Source organism: Monodelphis domestica, chromosome 1 (assembly GCF_027887165.1).
Source record: "Monodelphis domestica isolate mMonDom1 chromosome 1, mMonDom1.pri, whole genome shotgun sequence".
NCBI classification, from domain to species: domain Eukaryota; kingdom Metazoa; phylum Chordata; class Mammalia; order Didelphimorphia; family Didelphidae; genus Monodelphis; species Monodelphis domestica.
The window spans coordinates 143,513,931-143,538,055 of NC_077227.1; the positions used below are offsets into that span (position 1 = coordinate 143,513,931).

At 33.3% G+C, this 24,125-nt stretch overlaps 1 protein-coding gene across 2 annotated transcripts in view; it reads right to left on the reverse strand.

Annotated features, from left to right (window-relative positions):
- The window catches only part of CERS3 (ceramide synthase 3), a 114,412-nt gene that overhangs the window by 78,637 nt on the left and 11,650 nt on the right, over positions 1 to 24,125 (reverse strand). The window contains exons 1-3 of one of the 2 annotated variants that reach the window (XM_056807444.1): positions 17,143 to 17,167; positions 8,577 to 8,750; positions 1,299 to 1,416 (exon numbers count right to left, since the gene is read on the reverse strand). In XM_056807444.1, the coding sequence (XP_056663422.1) occupies positions 1,299 to 1,416; positions 8,577 to 8,749 (291 nt within the window). In that variant the 5' untranslated portion in view covers position 8,750; positions 17,143 to 17,167. Of the gene's footprint in view, positions 1 to 1,298; positions 1,417 to 8,576; positions 8,751 to 17,142; positions 17,168 to 24,125 lie in introns of those variants that run through there. The other variant, XM_056807439.1, reaches the window with a different exon arrangement.

Here is a 24,125-nt window from a genome sequence, read left to right on the forward strand (position 1 = left end):
AAGAATCTGGATTAACTTTTAGGGTTAATGAAAGTACATGTCTTTCCATCACCATCATTCTTGTTTTAGATAAATTCTATATTAATAATTATTTTTATTATTAACATTATTGATTTTATTGTTATATTAATTAAGATATCATATTATTAATAATTAAGAATTATTTTAATTATTTAAATAATAGAAAATTAATAATTAATATATTGTATTAGAATACCTTGATAAGGAAATTGTTTATATTGCTAGGACATTCCATGTTGCTTCAATAGCATGTATGTTTGTCAATTTATTGATTATATGTTAAGAAATTGTCCTGTATATGGCATTCAAAGTTAATTCCATATATAGCTCCTTCAAGCAAGTGAAATTTAGCATTTATAATGGCTTAACATCTTAACAATACCTGTCTTAGAACTTAAAGGAATATTTTCTGTTGCTCATAATATCCAGATAATATTCAGATAACTAAAAAATAAAAATTCAGATAAATAATTCTGCATATATTCATTTCTAAAAAAATAGATCTTCATTTACACCTGTAGAATTTAAGGACTGTGTGAACTGGAAACCAAACCATAATGAATTGACTTTATTATCATCAAATAAACAGTCAAAATAAAAGAATGATTCAGGGTACTAAGGATATCCTAGAACAACTTGGTGGAAGAAACTTTCTCAGACCTTCCATGTCAGTGTGTCACTGTACTATCAGAAGTCAGTCCTCCTAAAAGACTGTTGTGTTATCATCCTCCACACTTATATGAGGATTTGTAAAACAAATAATAATATATCCTTGAAATTACTCTGTCTGAACTGATTCTTTATTCATGTTGACCAGTAGTGTCAGTAATGGCTAGTATTGTAAATTCTTTCCACCTCAGATGAAGTCACAGGACCCATGTCATAAAAGGTCTGGTCCAGAGTTCAATGAGTTTCTGTGCCATCATTGCAAATCAAAAGCATGAAATCTTGGATAAGTTCCAATTAATTTTGTTCAAAGAATGTCCCCTTCTCATCAGTATAATTTGTGTTCATACTTTGAAAGATACTGACCTTAACATTCCTTGGCATTTATGTTATATCAACTATTAACATTTAGCTATAATTTTATGTTTTGTTTTAGATGCTATGTGCCCTGTCAGTAGGATAATGAAATAAGTCCAGATGAATCAAATCATTCCCAGGTCAACTGGAACCGATTCCTTATGCAGATGAGGTAAACTATATATGTATGATTGAAACATTAAGGCTGAGGTTTTCTAATCCAAAAGTTATCTGTTAAGAATTAATATTCTTACTTGGGAAGGATGCCTGGTGGATTGGAAGAAAAAGTTCTCTAAGATAGGACAGTGCTGAATCTTCATTGGGACTTTCCTATTTATGCCAAAAGCCTTTGCTAGCGGTGTGGCAACAAACCTGTAAGAAGATAAAAGAAAAGGAAATGCATAGGTTAGCTAGCCCTCAAAGATAACAAAAATATGATTCTAATGAAAGGTTAATTATTTGTTTGTATTATTGCTGACTTTGCTTAGATCAAACATCTGAAAAGCAGAAGTGTAGAAAAAGAAACATCTTGAAATTTATGCAAAAGCAGTACCTTAAAAAGGAAAAAATCCAACATTAAAATACTAAAATATTTGAAATAAGTTTGTGGCAATTAAGATATGTTAATAAACTAGTCTAAGAAGTAGAACGAATTGTTACATTGCCTCTTGCAGTGTCTCTCTGGGGACTCCCAATAATTAAAATAAATAATAGTTCTAATCTCAGAAAGTTACAACAGATGTCATGGGTGTAAATGCAACTAGTTTGATGTGTTTTTTCTCCCAAATTCTCTGTGATTCTGACATTTTTAGTGACAAGTTTATTTCTTATGATTTTTTCAATGGACCTGAATTCTGAGTTTTGTATGTTAGAGAGGGCCAATTATATTTATTGATCATAACTTTAGTTGAGAATAAATATTTAGACATTTAGCTCAGTTTCTTACAGCTCTAGGATTAGCAAAACTAGACAGGAAAACTCATAAGACTACTTGCTAATATTTATATGCATTTAAACTTCCAAATAGCTCAAAATTTCCTTGGAAATGGACCTAAAAATGCCAGCTAAAACATGGAAGTTCAGCAACATGTAAAAATGAACTAAAATGTCCTTGAAAATTACTATGCAATGAAATTTTTGACAACTTTCAAGCAAAGGTTGAAGATTTTTTAAAATTCTAATTATTTCATCCATTCATTAGAGGAATTGAGACATTAGAAAATATTCAAAATAAGTATCCTCTTATAAAGAACCTGGAATTTTCCAATTAAGAAATATATTCTAAAAACAAATATCTCTGGTACAGGCAAAATCTTATCCAATGACTCATAAACTAAAGAGGAGCTAGTATAAATCAATGGTATCACCTTAGTGATGCTTATTTAATTAATTGTTCTCTCAGAAAATTTACTTTGAGGAAATGAGTGAAAATAGAAAACATATAAAATGAAACCAAAAAAGCCATGTAAAGGATCTACATCCAAGTTCACTACGTGATAACATGAGACAAAGGCATACTGTACCTAGTTATGAGTTGATGGCATAAGAAAGCATATATGTATTTTTAAGTTCATAGGATCATATAAAAAGGATACCAGACAATAGCTACTACAGATAATAACTTCCAACTTCTTCATTTTATAGATGAGAAAACTAAAGCTCCAATGATTTACCCAAGGTAGGTAGTAAATAGTCAAACTTAAATTTGAACCCTACTCCTCCGGTTCAAATTCCAGGCTTTCCTCCACTGCACAATGGAGACCAACCCTTTTATTTTGCAGTTAAGACACAGGACTAGAGAAGTTAATTGAATTGCCCAAAGTCATACAGGTTATGAGTAACAGAGTTGGGATCTGAAGCCTCTAATTTCAAATATTGTGTTTCTCACTGTACCAGCTTGCCAATGAAACTGGAGGTCCCCTTAACCCAATAAAAATTACAGAATCAGACCAAAATAATAAAAAAGGCAAGTTTCTTTTTGTTCAGTGAATGTGCCCAGAGTTGAGAAATAAAATAGCATTCTTAAAACGAAAGAAGTGGGGAAAATAAGACAATATAGTTTTCCATTTCAGTTTTTTTTTTCCTATCTCTAACATACTAAAAACATCCACAAAATAATTTTTTTTGTTAATTTGTGGTTAAGGACTATGGAAATGTCACAATCTCTAGAATATACTTATGTGGATATATATTTATATTCTTCTAAACTAATTCATTGGCAAGGCACTAATTAAGTACTAGAGAGAGTTTCTATTAGGTAGAGGTAAGGATAGAGGGAATTTTAGAAATGAGGAATGGCTAGTGGAAAAGAAATGAAATGGAGTGCCTTGCATAAGGAACAGGGAGGTCAGTTTGCCTTGAATGTACAATGTGGGAGAAGAAGTAAAGTTCAGTGAGGCTAGAAATGAAATTAGGGCAAGCATGTGTAAGACTTTTGAAAACTCAAAATAGGGTTTCTGTTTTTGTCCTAGAGGCAGAAAGGTATCATTGAAAAGGAAAAAAATATTTTGGTGTGATATGTAGGATAGATTGTAATGAGGAGAGACTTGAAACAGGGAGACCAATTAGGAGGCTATTGCAATAATCTAACTGAGAATTGATGGAGACCCTGAACAAGACTGGTAGATATGTGAGTAGAGAGGAGAGGCCAAATCTGAAAGATATTGCAAAAGTAAAAATAGCAAGATTTGACAAGTGGGGAAAGTGAGAATGAAGAGAAATAAAATATATTAAGCTTAGTCAGTCAAAAACATCTATTAAGAGTTTTAATATGTGATAGGGCTGCTAAGTGGCTCAGTGGATTGAGAGCCAAGCCTAGAGGTGGAAGATTCTGGGTTCAGATATGGCCTCCTAAACTTCCTATCTGTGTAATCCTGGGCAAATCATTTTAGCCCTTAGCACTCTTCTGCCTTGGAGCCAACATACACAGTATTGATTTATAAGACGGAAGGTAGGAGTTTTTATTTATTTTTTAAGCTTACTATGTGCCAGGCTTTGCTGAATGGTTTCAGATGCCAAATAAAGGCATTTGTATTTTATTCTAAAAGTAAAAGGAAGGTACTTTAATCTTCTTGAGCAAAATAGTGATATGATTGGAGCAATGTTTTAAGAATATCATAATAATAATAATAGTAATAGTTTTGTTTTTCTTGCTTTCTCATGGAAGGGGAGGAGAGAAGGTGAGGACTAGAATTTGGAACTGGAGAACAAAGGAGAAAATGTCTCAGTGCTTTAATTCAATAAAAAGAAAAAAATACCATATTGGCAGTTATGTGTATTGTAGAGTGGAAAAGCAAAGTTAAATAGGAAGAAATAATAGAACATAAATATAATAAAGTTAGAAATTAAGATCTGTATAGTTATCTTTCATGATTATATTGATACCCAAACCCTTACCTTATATCTTAGAATCAATACTAAGTATCAGTTTCAAGGCATAAAAGTGCTAAGGGCTAGACAAGCGGGGTTAATGGACCCACAACTAGGAGTTGTCTGAGATCAAATTTGAACCCATGACCTCCCATCTCTAGGCCTTGCTCTCTAAGTCAGCTACGTGCCCCCATGATTCCTTTTCAAAAACGTGATGGCATAATTTCAAAGTAACCTAATTTCAGGTTAGTCAATTGGAGGCAAAAAGGATTAAGTAGACAGAAGCTATGAATAATGTCAATCAAGAAGCAATTATTTAGAGCCCACTATATAGTACAAAGAGTAAAGATGACAGCAAAAGGTAAGTGGTAGGAGGGAAGACGAGGAAAGAGATTAAACCATAGGGTCACTGACTCTAATGATGGAATCCTATTTGAAGCTTCACAATATATTAGAAAAATATTAAATTTGGAATTGGAATGGAGGAAGCCTTAGTAGAAAGAGAATTAGTCTTGGAATTAGAGAAACAGGTTTCAAATACTGACTTTGTTGCTTACTATCTATGTCATCTTGGGCAAGGGATTTAATTGTCCTCTGGTCTCATTTTCCTTATATGTAAAGTGAAGGAGTTAGATTACATAGCTTTTTTATTTAAAATTTATTTCCATATTGTTCATTTTTTAAGTAAATAATCTTATAAAACCAAAACCTCAAAATGTACATCCAAATAAACAAGTGAAAAATTGTATGCTTTCATCTGTATTCCAATTCCAATAGTTCTTTCTCTGGAGGTAGATAGCATTATTTGTCATAAGTCCCTCAGAATTGTCCTGGATTGTATTGCTGATAATAGCTAAGTCTATCACAGTTGATCATCCCCCAATATTGCTATTACTGTGTACAATGTTCTCCTGGTTCTGCCTATTTCACTCTGCATCAGTTCATGTAGATCTTTCCAGTTCTTTCTGAAATCATCTTGATCATTTCTCTTTACAGCACAATAGTATTCCATCACCATCATATACCACAATTTGTTCAGCCATTCCCCAACTGGTGGACACCTCTTCAATTTCCAATTCTTTGCTACCAAAAAAGAGCTTCTATAAATATTTTTGTACAAACAGGTCCTTTCCCATTTTTTTTCCTCTTTGGGATATAGGCCTAGTTAGACTACATAGCTTCTAAAGTCCCTTGTAGTTCTACGTACTATTATTGGGTCCTATGATCAGTCAATCACAGGAAAATGGTCCCTTCTAACTCAAAAAAATGGTCCCTTCTCTTAACTCAAAAAAATATTTATTATTTACTAGGGGATAACTAATAAATATTCTTTTTTGGTTTAAGGTTATTCTTTTGGAAACATCACAGGGCCACCCTTACTACCACTTGCTGAATGGCTATACTGGAGTTAGAAATCCAGAGCTTTCTTTAAATATTACTTTGGAGAGAGAAAAAAGGGAGATATGGAAAAGGATGTTACTGAATTTTAGGAGTCTCGAATCTACCACACCCATAAAATATATATGTATATGTTTGTGTTGTTAATATGCATATATGCACATATATACACACAGGTATATATCTATGTATACATATTGCATATATCCAATACCCATTTTAACCTTTTATTATGTACTTATATGTACACATGTACATATTTATTTAAATTTAATATAATTAATATAATTTAAATTATATACATAATTTATATAATATATATAATAAACTTAAATTATATATACTTATTTATTTTACATGTGTAATTATCTAAATTATATATAAATATATATTTAAGTTCTGGGTGTTTAAAACAAAATTTCCAGAGAAAAAGTCTTCATATGTTTTGATAACTGAAATACACAGATCTCAATTAAGTCCCACCTTGAAAGTCAATTCAAGAGCTACTTCTGTAGAACTCTGTCCTACATCCTTTTCTGAGAATCTGGTCCTCTATTTAAACAATCAATTTAAAAAATTAAATAGAGATTAGAATTTTTACAGTGAAGAACAAATAAACATTAAAGATAGATTGTGCTGGCTGCCCTCCTTTTTCCCTCTTATGGAAATACTGCATAATTAACAAAAGGAAAAGCAGCTCTTCTAGATATATTTACTTGGAATCTCAAAGGTCTATATTTTAATATGGGATAATTTGTTTTATTTTGTGTTGCCTTGAAGTTAAATATCTCAAATCACCCCTAAATTAGGATACATTAGGCAACTACATGAATAGAGGATTAGACCTAGAGATAAAAAAAGGTATTCCTCAGACACTTATTAACCTTATGAACCTAGGCAAATCATTTAAATAATGTCTGTCTCAGTTTCTTTAATATTGGGATAAAAATAGTACCTATCTATAACCATTCTGGAGAGCAATTTGGAACCATGTCGAAAAGGTTATAAAACTATATATAACCTTTGATCCAAAAATACCACTCCTAGGACTATACTCAAAGAGATCAAAGAAATGGAAAAGGGACATATTTGTACAAAAATATCTGTAGCAACTCTTTTTGTGGTGACAAAGAATAGGAAACTAAAGGGATGCCTATCAATTGGGGAATGGTTGAACAAATTATAGTATATAATTATAATGGAATACTATTATGCCATAAAACTGACAAACAGGATGATTAAAAAAAACCTGGACTCATGAACTAATGCAAAGTGAAGTGAGCAGAACCAGCAGACAGACCATCGTACACAGCATCAGCAATATTGTACAATGGTTATCTGTGAATGACTTATCATCAGCAATTCAGGAATCCAAAACAACTCCAAAGTCTTCATGATGAAAAATGCTATCTAATGCCATAATAGGAAATGATGGAGTCTGAATGCAGATTGAAATATAACATTTTTCATTTTATTTCCTTCATGAATTTTTTCTTATATATATGATATATGTATCTTTCATAACAAGATGAATATAGAAATATACAATGGATTATAGCATGTATATTATCTATAACAAACTACTTACCATCTCAGGGAGGGGACAGAATAGGCAATCAGGGAGAGAATTTGAATCACAAAATGTCAGAAAACAAATGTCAAAAATTATTTCTATGTATAATTGGGGGAAATATAATAATGTGTTACTGGAGAAAAAATAATGGTATCTATCTCTCAGGGTTGACATGAAAAGAAAATGAGATAATATTTGTAAAGCACTTTGCAAATCTTAAAGAGCTACAAAAATTCTTGCTGCTATCATTATTATTATTATTTTACTACATAGTAAAATGGTCCTGAAAAGTCACACAAGTATTAGGGCATATTGACTGGAAATGCTAACAGTGGAACAGAAATCCTTAAAATTTTGAATGAAATCTTAAATCTAAGCATCATCTTTTTAATCAATTTGTAAATTGCCTTTTTTTTCTCCCTTCCCAATTTTTGTCTCCATGTTTCTGGTAATCTAAGAGAAGTTGTAATTTTCAGTCCTGAAACTGAATGGTTGTTGAGCAAGAAGACAGAATCTGAGACAGTACTGGGGCAGCACTAGAAAAAATCAATGAATAAAGGAGCACCCAATGCTAACCAAGTGGCCCAGAGAAACTGGTCATCTTCTATAAGAGTAGAGATTATATAAATTCAGATTAAAATTTTAAAAATGAACCATTATTTCAATCTATTTACATGTAGCAAATAATGATATTAAATTGAATTAAGCAAGAGTAAATGGTTTTAAATACTTAGAAAATGCACACTAATACTGTTATGTTCTTATCTCTAATGATATATATCCCTTATAAAATTTCTATTGGTAATAGATATAAAAGCAATGTAAAGATATATAAAATCCATTAGTAACTGTGTGATCCTGGGCAAGCCTTTTAACCTCCTTTAGCCTCAATTCCTCATCTATAAAATAGAGATAATGATAGCATCTACTTCAAAGCCCTATCATAAGGATCAAATGAGATAAAATGTAAAGCACTTTGCAAACCTTAAAGAACTATATAAATGCTAGCAATTATGATTATGATTATGACTATTTTGAACATTTGCCAGTTTTTTCTTTTTTGCTAAATTTATGGATGGATATAATTCATAAACTTTTCAAAAATTGTTTCTTTATAAAATTAGTGATTAATTTTTTTAGGCAGAGAAAATGAGTGGATGGAGGAAACAAAACAAACTTGCAGGTAACTTACCTTTCAAAAAAGTATCTGATGATCAGCAAGAGGAAAGCATAAGGAATTGTTATATATAAATGAGAAGGTTTTACAAATACGAGTCCATCATGGTCTTCAAGATCTGACCATTTTATTGTTGGAGGAAGCCACAATTCTTCCAACCAGAACCAATCTTTAATTGTTTGAAGCATTCTAAGAAAGGGAAAAAAAAAGAACAAGAAATACCATTAAAAAAAAACTCTTATCAGACTCTGTGTACTAGATAAAATTCTGCTCTCACACTGATAGATCTAAGCTAATATTACTGATTGGAATGAAACTTTATGGACCTGTGATTTAAATGGTATAGAGAATTTCAGTATAAAGAAACTGCTTCTAGAGAACAAAGTCCCCAAGGAAACACTGGCAAACTGGGCAACTTCTTACAGTTATATACCTAAATGGAAAAAAATACCAGTATACAATAGAGATTCATGATTTCATGTTTAATCCTTCCTCCTTTGTATTCTATTTTGTTTAATGAAATTTTCATTTTATTTGTTGCTTAAGTTACAGAATAAAAAATAAAAACTAGATGAAAGAAGAAATTACTTCTATCAAGGGAAATTAGTACCTCCTCTGTAATTTATCATTTCAGAGAAATCTGAGATTCGCCAGGTCACTGAAAGTGACTTCCCCAGAGATACACCACTAATGTACTAGAGATAGACTTGAACCCACACAACTGATTTGTAGTTCTCTATCAGCTCTCTATCCACTAAACCATGCTGCCTCTCACATAATACTCATTCAGCTTGCATGTTATACGTATAGCTCAAATAATCCCCATTTATCTAGTGCTTTAAAGTTCATAAAAATGCTTCCTCACACAACCCAAGAGTTAAGTAGTATGAGTATTATTATCTTCATTTTAGAGATAAGTAAACTGAATGTCAAGGAAGTAAAGTAACTTGTGACCTTGGACAAGACCATGTAGCTAGCAAGCTTTAAAGCAGGGATCCAATTCAGGTCTCCTTATTCTAAATCCTCTGCCATTTATTACATTCATAGATGGCTCAACAGTATGAACAACTATTTTAAAAACTGCATCCTATGAAATCCCTTTGTCCAACAAGTTCAAAGTGAAAGCAGGCTTTAACTTTTCAAAATTTTCCTTGGAGACAGAAGACAGGAGTTATTATCCCCTCTAAGTTATAATTAAAGAAATTATGCCAGAGAAGTAAGGCTGAGTCACCCAACATCCTATATGAAGGCACTAGCAAAGCTACGAGTTCAGGGATTCAGGTTGGTTAACTCCTAGCTCATTTTGGCTTTTATCTAATGTTTGCCAATTGATTGTGTTTAGATAGTAATAGTTCCCATAATCAAACAAATAAAATCTAATCACACAAACAGGAAAGAGCCAGACAAGCAATGTTAGGGCAATTGCTAACCCCCCTCCTTTCCTCCTTCCCTGTCTTCATCCTTCCTTTCTCCTTATCTTGTGTCTTAGTATTAATTCTAAGACAGAAAAGCAGGAAGGGCTATACAATCAGGGATAAGTTACTTGCCCAGAGTCATACAGCTTGGAAGTATCTGGGATCAGATGTGAACCTAGAACTACCAAAATCCATGCCTGGTGCTCCATACATTTTTCTACCTAGTTGCCTCTACTTTCCCTTTCAATGAACCTCGGTATTTGCTATTATTATTTTCAAAGAGGAGTGTAACCATAAAGGGCGTAATCATGAAATAACTCTAACACAGTACAATTGTCAGTTTTAGGAGGAAGCAAAGATAATGAAAATAAAACAATAATGAATACTTGCTAGTTACAAGGACTGGGTCAACCCCTAGAGTACAGAAAGGTAAAACATGGAACCTACATTCAGAAGGCTTGGAATTTAGTTGTGGGTTTAAGTCATTTACCTGAAAAAAAAGTTTAATGACAATACCAGACTGGATACAAGTGCCAAATGAGTGATAGAAAGATTAAGGGCTAGGAGAATCCATAGGAAATAGGAATCACTATAGGTTAGAGTGGACAGAGAAGGATTCACAGAAAAAGTGAGGCTTGATCTAATACCTGAAGAATTTACCTACATGGAAACGTAGGAATGTATTCCAGATTGAAAGCTAATATACAGAAGGCAAGGGCATAGAGGGAGGAATCAGTTGTATCCAAGATAAAATTAGTATGGATCATCCTACTAGGACATGAGTTTTAAGTGGGATACCAGGTTTGAAAAGATAAATTGAGATCAGAAAAGGAAAATTTTAAATGATAAGAGTTGGGACTTTTTTCTCCCAGCATTAGTAAGTCATTGAATGTTAAATTAACATGAATACAAAAATATTTTAAATAATTAATCAGTTTATTAGAGGCAACATGACACAGTAAATAGAAAGCTGATCTTGTAACAAAGAAGATCAGGGTTCAAGTTCTATATCTGAGATACACTGGCTGTTGGATTATGGACAAATTACCTAATTTCTTGATGCTTCCAGAAAAATTATCTGAGATAATGTTTCATAGAGCAACTGCTGGTCTATATTCATACAAGAGGATTTGTACTTTTTCTAGAAAAAAAATATTATCAGAATGAAATAGAGATGGTTGAAGAAAGACAGCATGGAGACTACCTTGATAGTCCAATTATTAAATAATAAGGCATTGAACTAATATGTTGATAATGGAAATGGACAAGAACAAAAGACTATCAAAGACATGATAAAGAAAGGATGGACAAACCTTAGTGTTTGAATATAAGAGGAAAAAGGAAATCATTTTTATTTCATTTGACCTAAATAGGAAGGTCAAGAGAATGAACTAGTTTTGAGATTCACCCCCCTCATTTGCTTTAATAAACCACAGGTGTTCTTTCTAATTTAGGGCAGACATAAGGGTTCTTTAAAGCCAAGAGAAGTCTTATTAGGTCTGATTGAACCATAGACCATTTCAAGTATACAGAAGCCCTAGAATACTCAGTTGACTTAAAACAAGTCAGTGGTTGGGTTTATTCCAGAGAAAACCCAACTCCCTGCCTAGCTAACCAAAAAATAAGCCTAGTGACCTTATGCTTTGGAAAGTGACTTTGGAGTAAGATGACTCCTTTTAAGTCACATCAGAATTGCACTAGACACAAAGAGAATGGTTGTCAAATTTCTCTCACACAGAAAATATGCCTCAATACATTATTGGATCTCTGTATGTTTATCTGTTAACTGATCAGTTCTATACTTCTAACCACAAACCCCAGTGGTAAAAGAACTGGGTGAATTTAAAAAATATCTATTTTTCTATTACATTAAAGATTGATCAAATAAATCTCATGCAAAAGAGGTATAACAAATGTACCTTCCCTCTTGAAATGAAACTTCAGGTGGGATAGAAAATTAAAATTTAAATTAGTCCTTTTCACACAGGTATATTTGAGAGTCAATAGGCTGAACCTTGACTCAGCTAATGGTGTCAAGAATAAATAGCTCATATTGATTATATTAATTATATATGTGTGTATCTGTATTCATTAAAAATACTATATTCAAAAATCACTCCTCACAGTAGGCACTGTAAAACATTAACTCACCCATTTAATTTTTAATGCCACGAAAGCATCATTAAGAAACAACCTTTTTTTTCCTTCTGAAAACATGTAAATAAAGTAACAATTATTTCTGGTGAGTCCTTTTACATAGATTTCAGCCTAAAGCAAAACATTTTACTGGAAGCCATAAACTCCTGGAAGTCTAGGTTTATGACAAAACTATTCACAGACCTGACTCTAGCAGGCGCCATTATAATGAACTCCTTAACATTAAAGTTTGTGTCAAATATAAAATCTTACTTTTAAAATAGTCTGTGAAGATATTCTATGGGTTACTATGTTAAACAGCTATTTTTGTTTTGTGGGCAGACTATGAATATACATTTGAAAGCCACTGAAATTTTAACACACAATAAAAGATTTATAATAGAAGATGGTAGAAAAATTCAGAAATTCTTTGTGGCTTCTCTCAAGAATGTTGTTCAAATTGCTTCAGAAAAATATATAGCTTTGTTTCTTCTCCTACCTATTGCCAAATTTCTGTTTGAAAAACTTCTTTGTTATCCCTTATCACTACCACTTTTCTCAATCTCCATATATCCTCTACATCCATATATTCTCAATCTCATAAGGCTGATTTACTTTTAAAGTGGAAATTACTATTGGTCAGCTCACGGCTGTGGCAATATCTTGACAAAGGAACAAGTCTTGAGGAAAAACCTAACCCGCCACAAATATCTTAGAGATTATGACAATATCATAAGAATAAAGATATTGAGTCCATTTCTTGACGTAAAAATCCTAACTATACTGATTGTAGAAAGACAACCTTTCTTGCCTGTTCCCCACTAGCTTCCTCTGAACCTTCTCATGTTTTCTTTCAAATTGAGAATGAGTAACATGATAACAGAATCTCAAAGTTTGTAAGGACCACAAAGGCAACCTCATTCAAAATGGCCTAAACAGGAACGCCCTCTGCAACATAACTCACAAGTTTTGATCTAGCTTTTGCTTAATGGCCACTAGCATTGGGGAATTCTTGCCAAAAACAATTTGTTCTAGTTTGATATAGCTCTAATGGTAAGGAAGATTTTTGTTACATGAAGTCTATATCTGCCTTACTGAAACTTCTAACACCTGCACCTAGTTCATTCCTCTAAAATATGGTTAAATTGAGAAGCAAAGTAGAATGGGGACATTCATGCTCCCTTGTTGTTTTTTTATATATATTCAGTGCCACTGGTGAGGAAACAGGTACTATTCTTAGTGCCATAGTTCCTTTGCCAGCTTTAGTCCTCCTAATCATTTATTTGTTGCCCTCTACTAATCCCATCATCTTTATCAAATATAGGGTAAATGGCTTGGCCACTCTATACCTCTGTAACTTTGAAGAGGTTACTCCTCTGTAAAACTCATTAGATTAGCAGACACTCTAAAGTCTTTTCCAATCTACAATGTCTAAGCCAATTCAATTCCCTGAGCCCAAAATTTAGCCAAAGACTGACCATCTTCTGAAAATTATCTTTCAAAACATAAACCATGTACAAAGAACAACTCCATTTCACTGCTTAGGAGTGGACAAACTTTGGTAAGCAAGGAGACTGCTGGTGGCATTCTATCACTTCGTTCTTTCTACATTCCTTTCTCTCTACTTCCTTCCTCTTTCCTCCCTTTAACTACTCCCACACCTATGCTTTCAGGCCTCCTGATATCACCAGATGACATTGTTTAGGTCTGCTGGGAGGCTGAACACCAGGAGAACCTTAGAAGAAGGAGAGGTTGATGGCAAGATGCAGTACTCTTAACAGAAACAGGATCTTCATGGAATTTTGTGCTGATTGTTTATATGCCATAATGTTTTAGCAATGTTTAGCTGGAAAGATAAGTCATTTATAAATACCAAGATTGAAAGATACATAAATTTTTGAGATTACCACAAAACTTATTGCAATGAAGTAAACCTAAGATTTCACCATGACTGTAACTCAGTGACCTCAGTTGTTCCATCCATTTGCCAAGTCATAAATAATTCATTTCTTGAGACACTGCATTCAGGAACTTCTTAAACTTACAAGCTAAAATCATCATGAATCTCTCATTTTCATTCATTTTCATTCTTATAACCTAGCTCCAAGGAGATTTGTTTGTTTGTTTTTGGCTATAAAATCACTTGTCAGGATCATTCACAAATCTATTTAGTATTTTCTTTGCTGTAAAAATATTTTTATTTCCTCCCTTTCCAACTTCTACCAGCCTAATTTTTTTCTCTCCAGTTAAGTTTTTCCCCATTATATTGTTTAAGTACTATACTATGATTGCACCTGTTTTTTTTAAGAGAAACCACTAAGTAAAATAGCTTATCTCTAGTTAATTTATGTTTCCTTTGGGGAATAGAGGATTGTAATGGTAGCATCAGAGCCACAGCTGTGTTTAGCCACCTGTCAATGCTAGTGAATGGCTAAATGATCCACCTGCTATTAGCTTGCAAAGAGAAAATCTAACCAGGATGGATTTTTATGACTTTCTGACTCAATGGATTCAATTTTTTTTTAAGTTTTTGAAGTCAAAGGTACATAGCCACTTTAGAATGTAACAATAACTAAGTCTGAAGAAATCAGTTTATTAGCAATTGGAAACAATGTGTTTTTTTCAATGAGAATAAAAATAAGAAACCTGAGTTTTAAGTTAACTTTAGACTAAACTGAAATTATAGTGAACCATAGCATTCAGTGTCCAAAGAATTAGTCTAATCACTGGTTTATTTCCATATGTGCTGAGGAAAATATCCTCAGGGAGGAGAAGACGCTAAGATAAAGTAGCTCAAGAGACAAGAAGAGTCCAATATAATTGGCCAAGGTAAAAGGAAATAAAAGAGAAATAATGGAACTCTTGAGTTCATGTACTCTTTCCTTCAATGTTCACATTATATAATCAGTTGGAAGGCATGAGAAAACTGGGAGGATTCTGGGATGTGGCCACTTAAGAATTTTTAAAAATAGGTATGTTTTTTTAAGGCTGTGATATGGGCAAGATAGTATTCTTTAGGTTCAAAGTTACTGGGAGTTTTGAAGGTTCACTCTGAAGCAAGGCAAAGAAAGTGGAGGATATTATATTGAAAGGAAAGATGATTCTGAAGAGCTGCTTAATGTATAACAGCTCAAAACAGTTTTTTACTAAAACTCAGGGAAAATTCATTGATTATATGTTTTCAATATTAATAGTAACAACTCAACTAAACATGAGGATGAATTCTATCAGCTGTTTATTGTACATGACCAATTTGAAGTCCCATGCCAAATATAAATCCAACTTGACAAGCACTTAAAATTCCTTCAGTTATACAACTTGATGTAGATAAGACAATATGAATGCAGAAAGATCAGCTTACTATTAGGGATGATTATCCTATCAATGAAGATTAAATCATTGAAGGCATAATAAAAAAAAAAACAGACTATACACATCTGGATTTCCTAAAACTGTAAGAAACAAGCTAGAGAAAAAATTTTAGAACATTAAGAAAAATTGCTTTATTCATGGTTAAGATATAAACTTACAGAAAAAGACAAACCATAATAATTTTGTAATGTTGTCTTAAACATTCCCCTATCCTCCATCTCTACATCAAGGACCTATGCATATATTAAATCTTGGAAAATTCTTTAAAAATGTACCAACAGATAATATAGTTTTAAAAATATGTAAATATCAAGTGAAATATGAAACAGGGATAAAATATCTTTTAAAAAAAGTATTTGCCACTTCTTTGGAGGATATCCAGTACAGAGTTCAAAAAAAAGAAGTTAGGTTCTCCAAATGTTTTTGTCAGTACATGTCATTGTACTGACTATTATCAAGCCCCAGAATCCTGCAGAGCTTTCTACATGAAATTCATGATCACTTAGAAGCATTAAGACAAACTATCCACACCAAAAACAGTAAATAAGTGAAGAATATTTACTGTCCAAATAGGCAGTTAGGTAGACAACCCACAGAAAGGGTCCATCAGGATATATACCTTAGACAGATATTGCAGATGATAATTAGCTGGGCTGAGAATTGACTAGGAAGAAGAAAGCAAGCTACATAGTATTTCAGAAATTATAAAGTGTTTTGAACATCTTCAGTCTCCTAAAAACAAAGTAACATCTTTGCTACTACCAATATTCTTCACATGATGCTATAAAACTGAAAAGCTTGGCATGTCAAAATTTTAGTAGTATTGAGTTGTATGTCAATTTAAGGACAAAGCGGATATAGAGACAGGTATAAGCATATTGGAAGATAGCAATAATTATCTAAGAAAATAGGTAATGAGATATTATCAAGGAATGTAGAACCAGAGGTAATTTCTGGGGGCAGAGCTAAGATGGTAGACTAGTGAAAGCACTTAGTGAAGCTCTCCTAACTTAACCATCCAAACAACTTTAAAATAAAGCCTCAGATTGAATTCTGAAGAGGCATAGTCAACAAATAACAAGGAAAGATATTCTTCCAATCCAAGATGGCTTAGGAAGTCAGAAGGAGAAATCTTTGATACAGGGATTGAGAGCCAGCCCAGAACTCACAGGAATTCAGCACTAGTGGTAGGACCAGGTATTGGCAACAGAAGCAGCAGCTTCTTCAGGAGCTCTTAAGAAGGGACCTGGTGACTGGTCAGAAAGAGAACTGGAGACAGGACCAGATGTTCTTTGGCAATTCTTGTTGCCTATACTCGCTTCCTGATCACAGTTGAAGGACAAAGAAAAGCAGTTTCAGTCAAGAGGTAGCAGGACCCCTGAGGAGAAGTATCACATCCGGTCCCAAGGGAATAAAGGCCCAGGGGAGGAACAGTATCACTTCTGGTTCCAGGGATATAGGAGACCCCTGAGAAGAAGTATCACTTCTGGTCCTAAAGGAACAGGGACGCCCTGAGGAACAGTATCACTTATGGTCCCCAGGGTACAGGGGCCCCCTGAGGAGCAGTTTCATTTCTGATCCTAAAAGAACAAGGGCCCTCTAGGGACTAATATCACTTCCACTGCCAAGGGAAAAAGGGCCCTGAGGAACAGTATCACCTTCAGTTCCAAGGAAACAGGGGTCCTCTGAAGAGTATTCTGGTTCTAAAGAAACAGGCTCTGAGGAACAGTATCACTTCTGGTAGCAAAGGAACAAGGACTCTGAGGAATAGTATCACTTCCGGCCCTAAAGGAACAGGCCCTGAGGAACAGTATTACTTCCGGTCCCAAAGGAACAAGGACACTTAGGTACAGTGTCTCTTCTGGTCCCAAGGAAGCAAAGGTAACTGAAGTCCCTGGAGAAGCAGTATCATTTCCAGAGTCAAGGGCTTTGAGGAGCTTTGAGGAGCTTTGTCACTGCAATTTACAAGGGCTCTCAGGAACAATACCCCTTCTGTCCTGAGGGAACAGAGGCCTTGAGGATCAGTATCACTTTTTGTCTCAAGGGAAAAGTATCATTACTGGTCATGAGGGAGCAGGGACCCTTCCTGAGTAAGGACCAAGAGAGCAGTAACAATACCTCTCCCTAGATCACATCATCTCAGGAATACCAAAAGCGTCCAGATCTCAGAACAAGCTCTGAAAACAGTAGTACCAAAAAAAAAAAAATCCTAAAGCATTAGAGACTGCTCCTACTCCCCTCCATATGCCTCCTCCATTTCCCCCAACAGGAACAGGGTTCAACTTCAACATAAAGGTCAAAGTCCAGTAATAGGTTGGGAAAATGAGCAAACACCAGAAATGGAATCTGATTTCCACTGGTTATTGTTTATTTTAAGTGGACTGTTTTGCAGATTTCCCTATTCCTTGGGAACTCTACAGCTTTATATACTAAAGCCCAAATGGCTTCAGTGCCTGGGGCCCCCCAACAAATAGACGGAAGAGGAGTTCCTGTCACCCACCCTTGGGGGTAGAGAATTTTAATGCTAATTTATAGAAAATGAGAACTGTCTGTATAAAAATCTACTATAGTGCCAGAGAAGATAAAGACACAAACTTCCAAAAATTTCAAAATAGCTACAAGCAAAGCCTTAAAGAAGAAATGCAAATTGTATATAAGGCCAACAATAATTCCTGAAAGAGTTAAAAATTAGTTCTGAAAATAAAAATAAAAGTGTTAGAGGAAAAACTGGGTAACTAAATAATAGTAAAAAAGAGAATTTATGAAAAGACAACATATTGGTAAAAGAGGCATAAAATATTAAAGCAAATAATATCTTAAAAAACAGAATTGGGGGCAGCTGGGTAGCTCAGTGGATTGAGAGTCAGTCCTAGAGACTGGAGGTCCTCGGTTAAAATCTGGCCTCAGACACTTCCCAGCTGTGTGACCTTGGGCAAGTCACTTGACCCCCATTGCCTAGCCCTTACCACTCTTCTGCCTTGGAGCCAATACATAGTATTAACTCCAAGAAGGAAGGTAAGGGTTTAAAAAAAAACAGAATTAGTCAAATGGAAAAGGAGGTGCAAAACTTGACTGGAGAAAATTAACTCATTAAAAAGTAGAATTAGCCAAGTACAAAAAGTAAAAAGAAAAAAAACTCAGTGAAGAAAATTCCTTAAAAATTAGATTGGGTCAAGTGGAAGTTAATGACTCCATGAGATATCAAGAAACAATTTTTAAAAAGTCAAAAAGTGTGGAAAAAAAGAAAAAGTAAAACATCTCAGTGGAGAAACAAATAGCCTATAAAGTAAATCAAAGAGAGATTATTTAAGCATAATTATACTACCTGAAATCCATGATCAAATAGTCTAGACATTGTACTTTAAGAAATTATCAAGGAAAATTGACCCAATATACAAGAACCAAAGTTAAAATAGAAACTGAATGAATCCACTGATCCCCACTTGATAGCTATCCCAAAACAAAAACGTATCCCAAAACAAGGCTTAAATCTCACTATCATCTGAATTCAAGAAGGACATTCAAAGAAGGAAATAGATATTACACATTGAGTTAGGTATAGAAATCTATCTTACCCCATTGAGAAGTAGAAGGGGCAGGGAAAGTAGGGGTGATAAAGAAAGAGTAGATAAAGAAAAGTAATAATCAGGACTAAAACAGGCTTTAGAAGAGGGAGGAAATAAAGGGAGAGAGAAGGATAAACAGGATGGAGGAAAATGCAGAATTAGTAATAATAACTGTGAATTTGAAAGAGATGAGTTCACCCACAAAATGGAAGCTGATAGCAAATGGATTAGAAACCTGAATCCAATAGTATATTGATTACAAGAAACTCACTTGAAACACAGAGACAAATACACAGTTAAAATAAGTGACTGGAGCAAGATCTGTGCTGTAGCAGAATTGAAAAAAAGGAAGGGGTAGCAATCATAATCATTTAGAGAAAGCAAAAACAAAAAATAGACATAATTAAAAGGGATAAGCAAGGAAATTACATCTTACTAAAAGGTATGTTAGACAATGAAGTAATAAACATGTATGTATCAAGTGGTATAGTTTCAAATTCTTAAAGGAAAAATTAAAAGAGTTACAGGAAGAAATAGACAGTAAAACTAGTGAAGACCTAAACTTTCCCCTCTTAAAAACATACAAATCTAACCGCATAAATAAGCATGAAGTTAAGAAAAAAATAGAATTTTAGAAAAATTAGATATGATAAACCTGGAGAAAACTGGAAATATAAAGGAGTATAACTTTTTGTTTTTAGCTATACATAGCACTTTCACAAAAACTGAGCATATATTAGGGCATAAAACCTCACAACTAAATGCAGAAAAGCAGAAATATTAAATGCACCCTTTTCAGACAATAGTGCAATGAAATTATATTCAATAAAGGATCAAGGAAGCATAGATGAAAATTAATTGGCAATTAAATAATGTAATCCTAAAGAAAGAGTGGGTCAAAGAATAAGTCATCATTCATTATCAATAATTCATTAAATAGAAAGAAAACTGGGAAAACGTACCAAAATTTGCAGAATGCAGCCAAAGTACTTTAGGGGAAAATTTATGATTCTCAATACATACATTAATAAAATAAAAAGTAGATTAATGAATTGTACATGCAACTAAACAATCTAGAAAAAGAATAAATTTAAAATCCCTGATTAAACACCAAAATGGAAATACTGAAAATCAAAAGAGAGAATAACAAAATTGAAAATTAAAAAAAAAACATTAAACTAACAAATAAAACTTGAAGCTACTTTTATGGAAAAGATAAAACAATAGTTAACTTGATTAAAAAAAAAAAAGAAAACAAAATTGCCAAAAGGGAAAGAATGAAAATACCACCAGTGAAGATGAAGTTAAAGCAACTACTAAAAGTTATGTTCCTCAATTATATGACAGTGAACATGAAAATCTAAGTGAACTAGATGAATGGTTATGCAAATATAAATTGCTCAGATTAATAGAAGGGGAAACATAATATTTAAATAACCCTAACTTAGAAAAAGAAACCAAGAACACCATCAATAAGCTCCCTAAAAAGAATTCCCAGGACCAAATGGATTTACAAGAGAATTATGCCAAACATTAAAAAAACAATTAATTACAATACTATGTAAACTCTTTCAAGAAATAAGTAAAGAAGGAGTCCTACCAAATTCCTGTCATGACACAAATGTGGCTATAATACCTAAACCCGGGAGAGCAAAACAGAGAAGGAAAACTCTAGACCAATTTTCCTTAATGAATTTCAATTAAAAAAAATTTAAGTAGTGCAAGGAGATTACTGCAATATATCACAAAGATGATACACTACTATGACCATGTGGGAATTTACACCAGCAATACAGGACTGGTTTAATATTAGAAAAAACATGAGTATAACTGACCATATTAATAACAAAATCAACAAAAATTATATGATTATCTCAATAGATGCAGAAAAAAAACTATTGACAAAATACATCCATTTCTATTAAAAATACTAGAAAATAAAGTAATAAATGTAGCTTTTCTTAACATTATAACTAGTATTGATCTAAAACCAAAAGTAAGAAGTATTTGTAATAAAGTTAAACGATAAGCCTTCCCCAAAAGATCAGCGGGGTAAAGCAAGATTGTCCCTTATCAACACTATTATTCAATTTATTATTTTTGGATTTTAACGCAGAAGAGCAGTAAGGATTAGGAAATTGGGGTTAAGTGACTTGTCTTGGATCACATAGCTACAAAATGTGTGAGGCCAAATTTAAATCCAGGTCCTCCCAATTCCAGGTCTGGCACTCTAGCTGCTCCCTATTTGTTGTTGATCTTCAGGCATTTCAGTCATGTCTGATTCCTCATGACCCCAAATGGGTTTTTTTTGGCAAAGATTCAGGAGTGGTTTTTCATTTTTATTATATTGGCATAGCATTCTATCTACTGTACCACCTAGATGCCCCTCTACTATTCAACATTGTATTAAAAATGCTAACTATGGCAATAAGAGAAAAAACTAAAGGAATAAAAATAGGCAATGGGGAAACAAAACTGCCACTCTTCTCAGATAATATGAGTATACTTAAAGAACTCTAGAGAATAAATTGAAAAACTAGTTCAAACAATTAACAACTTTAGCAAAGTTGCAGTATATAAAACAAACCCATTTACAGCACCAGCATTTCTTTATACTACCAACAAAACCTAGCAAGAAGAGAGATACTCCATTTAAAATAATTGTAAACAATAAGAAATACCAGAATCTAACTGCCAAGAAAAACCCAGAATCTATGAATGCAATTACAAAACGTTTTTCACACAAGTATAGATCTAAATAATTGGAGAAATTATGCCCATGGGTAGAAAGAATCAATATAATAAAAATGACCATTCTACATTAATTAATTTGGGTTCATACCAATCAAACTACCAAAGAATTATGACACAGAGCTAGAAAAAAAATCGTAACAATTCATCTGGAAGAACAAAAGGTGGGGAATATCAAGGGAATCAAGAAGGAAGGCAGCCTAGCAATACCAGATTTCAAACTATATTACAAAGTGGTGATCATCAATAGATTAGCAAAAATGACCATAGTAATCTAGTGTTTGATGCACCAGAAGATTCAAGCTTTTGGGGCAAGAATTCACCATTTGACAAAAATTGCTAGTAAAACCAGGAAGTAATTTGGAAGAAAGTAGGCATAAACCAACACCCCACACACACCATATACCAGGTAAAATAGAGAAGAACATAAATACATGGGAAATAAAGTGAATAACTTTGATTGCATGAAATTTAAAAGGTTTTGCACAAACAATATTAATGTAGTCAGAATTATAAAGAAAACAGAAAACTAGGCAAGAATGTTATAGTAAGTTTCTCTGACTTCTCAAATACATATGGACCTGAGCCAAAATTTAAAAATACAAGCCATTCCCTAAACTGATTAATGGTCACAGAATATGAACAGGCAATTTTCAGATGAGGAAACCAAAGTTATCAATAATCACTCTGAATTAGTTCATCCATTCTATAGAGCAATTTGGAATTATATCCAAAGGGCTATAAAACTGAACATACTCTTTGATGAAGCAATACTACCACTAGACCTATTTCCAGAAAAAATATCAAAGAGAAGAGAAAAGGACCCATTTGTATGAGATTAATTTCAGCTCTTGTGGTGGTGGCAAAAAATTGGAAACTGAAAGGATACCCATCATTTGGGGAATGGCTGAACAATTTCTGGTATATGATTTTGATGGTATACTACTGTGCTATAAGATATGACAAGCAGACTGATTTCAGAAGCCCTGGGAAGTCTCATGTGAACTGATACAGACTGCAGGATCAGAATTAGGAGAATACTGTACAGAGTAGTAGCAATATTATAATGATTTTTACTTGTGAAAGACTTGGTTTCTTTAATTAAGAAAATGATCCAACATATTTCCAAAGGACCCATGATGAAAAATGCTATATTCCTCCAGAAAGAGAACTGATGAGCTCTAAGTGCAAGATGAAGCATATTTTTTACCTTCTTTATTTTTCTTGGGTTTTATGTTTAATATGTGTTTTCTTTTGCAACATGGGTAATATTGAAATTATTTTACATGACTTCAAACATATATTGTTTGTCTTCTCAAGGAGTGAGTGGCAGAGGTATGGGAGGAAGAGTATTTGAAATTCAAAATGTTTTAAAATTATTTTTAATTTTTTTCAAAATGTAATTTGAAAATAATTAAAATAAATAGAAATATATTTTTAAAATAAACTAATGCAGTGACAGTGGGGGAAGTATGAACAAAAAGTAGGTGGACCAGACATATAGTGAAAATAAAGGATATTAGATGCACTAATATTAGATATTAACCTACATGCCATAATGGTACCTATATAATATCAAGAAACCTAAAAGACTTCTAGCATTTTCCTATATCTGGACTCCTTTGGGACTCAGACTAAGTTTTACACTGTGCAGCAGTAATGGGGCACCAACATGCCTCATTATTCGAATAAACTTATTAGCTAGTAAAATCTGAGCCTTGATCCTCCTATTCATTACTAACATCTGCCTTTCTAATTGAAAACCAGGACCATTAATTCCAAAAATCAATTTAAGGAAAGGGCTCCTCTCAGAACATCTCCTATATTAAATGGATACACTAGTTTAGAACTTCTCTGACTGACTTCTCTACTCCTCAAGCATTACCTTCTCCTCCTCTCCTGACCCCTTTTCTACTCCACCCTACACTGCTTTTCAGTTTCTTTTGGATATTTATTGTCTTTGCCTATTAGTCTGTAAGTTCCATAAAGGAAAGGCCTATCATATATATATATATATATATATATATATATATATATATATTCATCACTTAGCACAATGCTGGGCATATAGAAGGTGCTTGATTTTTTTTTTATTTGGTTGATTGAAAATGTTTAAAGAACACATGGAGGGAGCAGCTGGGTAGCTCAGTGGATTGAGAGCTAGGCCTAGAGACGGGAGGTCCTAGGTTCAAATCTGACCTCAGATACTTCCTACCTATATGACTCTGGGAGAGTCACTTAACCCCCGTTGCCTAGCCCTTACCACTCTTCTGCCTTACAACCAATATGCAATATTGATTCCAAGATGGAAGGTAAGGGTTATT